The 6,842-nt window shown below is 32.1% G+C and overlaps 1 protein-coding gene across 2 annotated transcripts; it reads left to right on the top strand.

The window, feature by feature from the left end:
• The first annotated feature begins 1,577 nt into the window (after nucleotides 1-1,577).
• Nucleotides 1,578-4,709, top strand: LOC100811837 (transcription factor TCP4). Of its 2 annotated transcripts, XM_041007505.1 has the most exons (3): nucleotides 1,578-2,356; nucleotides 2,738-4,192; nucleotides 4,524-4,709. In XM_041007505.1, the coding sequence occupies exon 2, from the start codon at nucleotides 3,208-3,210 to the stop codon at nucleotides 3,835-3,837; it is 630 nt and encodes a 209-aa protein (XP_040863439.1). In that variant the 5' UTR covers nucleotides 1,578-2,356; nucleotides 2,738-3,207; the 3' UTR covers nucleotides 3,838-4,192; nucleotides 4,524-4,709. The 2 variants fall into 2 exon arrangements, with proteins under 2 accessions (XP_040863439.1, XP_040863440.1); XM_041007506.1 differs by lacking the exon at nucleotides 1,578-2,356 and having other exon boundaries at nucleotides 2,488-4,192.
• Nucleotides 4,710-6,842: the final 2,133 nt, after the last annotated feature.

Here is a 6,842-nt window from a genome sequence, read left to right as displayed (position 1 = left end):
TTGAAATTATAACCAAAATTGGTTGTTATTTTTAAAAAATTGAAAACACAACCACCCTCAAACAAAACTTAAGTTTCCCATATTTAGTATCTAGTTTTAAAAAATAACATTATCGGAAAAGGAGATTTCTCAAGAAAGTTTTTTTTAACTAGTTTTTCATAAAAACTTTAGGGGAGATGAGAATCTAATTTTTTTGAATTAAAGATTTTTTAACTGTAGTAAAAATATCACATTACTTTTATTAGATTATATAATATAATAAATAATTAAAATACTCACTAAAAATATTACATAACTTTTTTATTGTTAAAAAATTTAAATAAATATTCTCAAAATTATTTATGACTAACGAAACGAATTTATTCCAAGGAATCATGATTGTGATTCCCAAAAATCATGATTTTCGGGTATAAAAAGAAGATTTTCCTGCAAAACATCCCCTAAGTATTTTTTATAAGCCATTAAATGTTTATGTATCTCTTATAAAAGGGGAACTGAATGAGAAATTGTGTTGTCTAAAAAGGTTAGATAAAAACTCGTAATATTTAAAGGGATTAAATAAAAAACAAAAATAGCACATAAGAAAAACAGCCTTTTAAATTAAAACGAAAAACTAAATAAGAAAATTGTGATAATTAGAAGGACTAAAACTGTATTTAAATTATATTTTTATTTATATATTTCTCTCATCTTAACTTCTAATTAATTAGGTGTTAAATTAGTTTCATAGTTAAATAAATACGGCCCTGCTATCAAATAGTTTTAGGACACTGGATAAGAAATCAAAACTATAAAAAAATATTGAGAAATGTAATATTTCATATTACCAATAAAATTTTATTGTAATATTAATTTTCTATTTATTAATTCGTTAACTATTAAGCTATAAGAGACATGTAAAGATAAATTTTATACAAAATATCATCAATGTGTTATAAGAAAGTGACAAGAATGTCATTTAAATGTAAGTCTGCTAATATATCATCCCATGTGGTTTTTGGGTGTCGTGTATAGTTTGGAATTGAATAAAATTTAGATGATTCCTTTAAGTATTTATAGTATTGTTTATAATAAAAAAAATATGATATGTGTATCATATTCTAGTTTATAAAGGTAAATAATTGAAAAAGGAAATTATCTAATAGAAAATTAACACATATATATTTTTCATAAAATAACATGTTAAAGTATCTAAAGAATTTTATCAGAAAATTTTGTTTTGGGAATCACGCCTTAATTAATTAATCAATTTTAAGAAAATCACGCCTTAATTAATTAATCAATTTTAAGAAAATCACATGTCTAGTCTAGCATATAAAAAGGAGGTTAAATGTATCATAATGTTACAAGATAATTTGTGCTCCAAATTTTGGTTTGTCCCGAAGCATTTGCAGAGAAAAACAACCGGATAGTAGTATATTGTAAGCGATATTATGCAAGTAACTCGCAGACTAAAGTTTTGCATTTAATTGCTGGTCAGTGAATACATGCATGGAGAAAGTTTCCATGATTTGTTACTATGTTCTCTCTTTTCCTTTTCCTTTTGTTGATTTGTTTCTTTCCCTATTACCTAAAATAGGGATCAGCAGGCTCGTTAAATGCATGCGTCGTATTTTGAAAATGGGTTTGATCGAATCTCCTATTTTATTAGAGCAAACTTTCATCTCTTTTCAGTGTTCAATGAAGCATGATTTGAGTTGGTAGAAAAGTTAAAGAGCATCATCATAATGGAAGTGTGCATGATATAGGTGAGAATTGGAGGGTGCATGCTGTTCTTTTTAGAGGAATCACTCATTTCTTAACAAAGAGGGAAGGAACCCAACAAAACGTTGCATGTCATTGTCAAAGCCTTTCGAAAGGCGTGGGTGGAAGAGATGGCCATTGATAGTTACATGTGTATCATTCATGAACTTGCATAATCATAGCTCATCACTAGCAACGTGGGGTTGTTACTGTTACCAAAGAGGTTAAAGTGTACATGCATTAGAAGAGAAGGATGAGGTACCAACATGGTGTCCTATGATTGGCAGATAACCATGTCCTTTAAGTATGTGTGATTTATGTGTACTAAATAATGTCTGTTGAGAAATATCAGTCTTTTTAAATGAATTCTAGTATCTTGAGGATTAGTTTTTAGACTCTCGGTCAGAGATATCCTGGATTCACCGAAAAGAGAAATTTGAGGGGTAAGTTAAACTCCAAGGAGATATATATAACTGCAAGAGAGCATTGTGGCATGGTCTCTTAACATTTGCGTTTGTGGGGCTAGAAACTACCAAAAGATCTTTAATTTCTTCTCTGACCTGACCCTGCCACGCTTTGCAGAAGCATCCACGAGCTTTTTCAATAGGCCAAGGTACCTTTTTTCCCCTCACTCTCTGTCCATCAATTCTTTGCTGCAAACCTTTTGGTGCATGTGATATACCCTCACCTCAAAGTTGAATAAATGACTAGTTAAATGTTTTCTAGTAGTTTGTGCTTTTACCCTCCTTGTACAAAAAAATATTCTGCATGTTAATTCTTCTTCAAAATTTGAGTTCCCGTGTAGAGGATATCACCAGTTAATTTATCACCAATCTACTGATATACCATGTCCTTTTACTCTCTGTAGATGAAGAGCAGATAGATAAGATTACCAAAAGCATGAGTAATTAAATTAAGCTTGTTGTTTGTATATATTCCTAATTCTTATGGCTTTGTGAGTGGGTAAAAGGAATCTGAAAGATTGCAATGGCAGGTGTTGGCTTTTGGGGACCAGCAGCAGTGGCAGAATTGTCACAATTCAAAGCCTGTGGACAGCTGCAACAGATGAAGGACTGCAGGCAACTATAGTTAAGAGCAACAGCAAGCAAAGCAAAGTGTGTCTGCTTAAAGAAAACCTATGAGAAAACAAACCCATATGAGAAAAAAAGAAGAGAGCCACATATAGGAAGAAAAAAGTGAGATAATTTGAAAGAAAGAAAAAAAAAACTGGATTTCAGTGGGAATCAGCATCAACCACTAAGCCCTATACAAAGTGAACATGACTCACAACAAAAAAACTTGATCACCACACACAACACAGCTCATTATCAAGTATCTCAAAACCAACCTCAATATTATGCTGAAGGCATAACAAGTAGTTCCCACCAAATAGAACCACCACCTACTTTGAACCAAGCCATAAAACACACAGAGCACAATAGAGGAGGAACAATCACAAGGGGCATGAGGACCGGTGTAGGAGATATTGTTCAAGTAGAAGGAGGGCACATTGTTAGGTCCACAGGTAGAAAAGATCGCCACAGCAAGGTCTACACTTCGAAAGGGCCACGCGATCGCCGCGTTAGACTCTCAGCACACACAGCCATTGAGTTCTATGATGTTCAAGACAGGCTTGGCTATGACAGGCCAAGCAAGGCTGTGGACTGGCTCATCAAGAAGGCAAAGACTTCCATTGACAGGCTTGCTGAGCTTCCTCCATGGCATCCACCTACTCATGAGGAAGAAAAGCAGAATGATGCTGCAGGATCAAGTGGAATCATAGCCATTGCGCAACAACAACAACAACATGAACAGCAATCAGAGTCTTGTGGTTACAACTTTCAGCTCCAAAGGCAATTGGGGCCTTCAGTTCAACCCATGCTGACACTGACCCCATCAATTTTCAAACCAACAACTCCTCAGAAGATCTTGGCCTATCCCTCCATTGCTTCCAAGACCACCCTGGCCTCATTCATTGGCAATCACAACAGACAGGTGCACATCAAACACCTCCTTCAAATGAACACCAAATCCGAACCCTTTTTGCTGGCTCAACCCCAGGTGGCTTTGAGAACCATTATCAAAGAAGTGTGACTTGGAACAATGAAGCAACTACCACTGATCATGTGAACAGGTTGGGGTTCATACTCAACTCACAGCCATTTATAGGCCAAGGTTCTACTTCAGCTTATGCTCAAAGTGGGGGGACCCTTCAGTCCAGTTTTTCATTTCCAATGACTTCTCCCTCTGAGCTTCACAGGCCCCAGCCAGTGAACCAACCTTCCATCTTTGACAGCAGGTTTGTGTCTGATGGATTAGCTGATTTCTGCATTCCAGATAGAATTCAAGGTGTGGAAGAGAACCATGGAGTTGCTTCCAATAGGCCATCTTCTTCCCCTAGTTCTATCCACTGATCCCAAACTAAGCAATGCTTAAGTCTTCCTATCAGGTATTCCATTCATAATAGAGTAATGTTATATCTTATTACAAATCTCCCTACTACTTTATATAAAGAAAGTATTAAACGAAAACGCGTTCGATACTTAATATACCAAGGAAGTAGAAGGATTAGTAGGAAGATGTTGTAAGAAGATTTAAAATTGTTTATTGGCATTTTTTTATAATATTAGCATAGTTGTCATATTCTGCTTTTTTTGGAACAAATAATAAAAACTAGGCAAAGCAACTTCCCATGCAAAGCTTCAAATCAAGTAACAAAGTTATTCATCCCCCTAACCGATTAACTACTAAATTTCTCTCATGCATCTTATTTTATGCAGGAGTGTTCTCTATCAGATTGGCAACCGAGTGAAGATTCAATAGGCATATTGTTATGATCTACAAAGATTTCCTTTCAATTTGGCTTTCCTTTTTTCGGTTTTTAAATTTAAAGTGAGTTGCCCTTGATTCAACCCTTGAAATCTATATGTATAATTTTGAATTGATGAAAATTACCTTGAGTTGAATTTGGTGGTTCTAGTCCTCACTGTATTGTGAATGTTATTCCAAAATAACATATTTCATCTGATATCTAGTGAAAATCAGAAGTTACATGTCCATTCTTGGCGAAACCCACATCCAAAAAAACAGAATCTCATGTGATTTGGACTTATTCTCTCCTATGATAGGAAGAGAATATGGCTTCCCCTTTCCTTGCCCCTCAAGTACATAACCTTTAAAGGAACATTTTGGAAGTCAAACATTTCCTTAAACCATTTGGCAGTAACAGTGCATTTGTGTGTCAGCTTCAAGTTCACTCTACAGTACTGTCATTGAAAACTATAAATTCCATAATGTATGCAGATTGAGATTGGTTTTTATTTCTGACATAAAACTGGCACCCCCCCTTTGAATTTTGCATGTTAATAAGCTTTGAGGAATAGTTTCAGCCGTTTCATGAAATTCATCTCTGTTTTTTCTTTTTTGGTCTTTATTTGTGCATTAGTCATACACGTGGTTGTTGAAGCAACATAAATAATGGTCAACATCCCTCATGATGAGTACCCCATACACATAATTGTAGGCTTCCACAGCATTACAATCAAACTATGTGACATCTAATTTAGAAAAGTTAAACAATAATAAATTGAAGACTCGGCGTTTCAGGCTATTAGTAGCTACCTATGCATTGCTTATAGTGTGTTAATGTCACTCTTTACACAAAAGTCAGAGTTGGCATGTAGAGCATAGCAATATGAATGCTAATCCTACAATTCTAGAAATTGTCCTGACTTGCATTATATCAAAACTTTATAAAGGACCGTGAATTTGTTGTAATATATAGGATGCTAGAAATCTATGAAACTACTTAATGCTGGCTCATTTGACTAACTTTCTTAGTATATATAGGCTAACGTAATTAGCAATGAAAATTCTTCTTTCCCTTAAATCGCTTCCTAATATAAGTTAAACGTAGCTTATTCACAAAGGTGAAAGGGCATGTTGATGATTGCATAAGTCCAGAACTAATTCTACCAGCTGCAGTTAGAAAACCAAAAGGTACACTAATATTTTACAATTTGGAGCTTCGTGTATCCATTTATCAAAATAATATTGGAGATATAATTTCTAACCAGTAGTTGCAGACCTATTACTATAGTTATATTAGCTTGTTTCTATGTGCAATAAGGTTATTTGGGATAAAACTAACTTAAAACTAAAAGTTAAAAAGTTAATTAAAGTTAAAAAATTAGTTAGTAGTTCAAAGCTACTAGCAAAAAAATTAAAAAGTTGGGTTATTGAATCATAGGTTTTTAATAAAATTATTTGTTGAAGTAACTGATAAATATAAATAACAGTAATAGACACATTTGTATGATATTTAAATACAAATTTTAAAATTATTTTAGTAATAAAAATATATTTTAGGTATTTATAAATTTAGTTTTTAATTAATTTTAAACACTTGTATATTTTTATTTATAGATCAATTATTTTAATTATATTTTTTTCATCAATTATTATATTATTAAAAAATAATTAAAACAAAATAACCTTTTTTCTAATAATATATATCAATATCCTAAAGTATAAGTTGGAATAGTAAAATAAATATCGTAAACAGTATACGGGTTGAAATAAATAGTACCGTATGAAAGTAACCAAAAATAAAATAAAATAAACTTATTACAGTACCTATCATTATCAATATCTTATATGTTATATCATAAAAATAGCGTAAAACCTAGCGTCCTGCACGAGTGCTGAGATTATAATTTATGTTTTCTTATATTATTATAATTTTTATAATATATCAATTATTTTTAAAATTTTATATATGTTAGTATATGTGTATATATGTGAAAAATATATAAGACAATTTACTCGTCTCTCCATATAATCATGTGTTTGCTTATTACCTTGCACGTTACCTACTAAGTGGATATATGTGGATCTTTTTAATATCCAAGTATATCTATCGGTACGCATGAATATTTTTGTAAAAATAAAATATAATTTTAAAATATTTTAACAAACATTTTTATTATAATTTTTATTTATTTTAAATTTTCTTGAGAAAATAGTTTAACTGTTTTTCAAATATTCTACAATCTACATAATTAATGAATAATTATAAATAAGTAAATTCTGTAAACTCG

This window comes from Glycine max, chromosome 12 (assembly GCF_000004515.6).
Source record: "Glycine max cultivar Williams 82 chromosome 12, Glycine_max_v4.0, whole genome shotgun sequence".
Classification (NCBI taxonomy): Eukaryota; Viridiplantae; Streptophyta; class Magnoliopsida; order Fabales; family Fabaceae; genus Glycine; species Glycine max.
Note: the sequence above shows the minus strand (reverse complement) of the source record. Positions and strands in the feature narration are given on the sequence as shown.

Excerpts from the sequence above, each read along its gene's own strand:
- LOC100811837 (XM_041007505.1), top strand. The coding sequence starts at position 3,208 with ATGAGGACCGGTGTAGGAGATATTGTTCAAGTAGAAGGAGGGCACATT.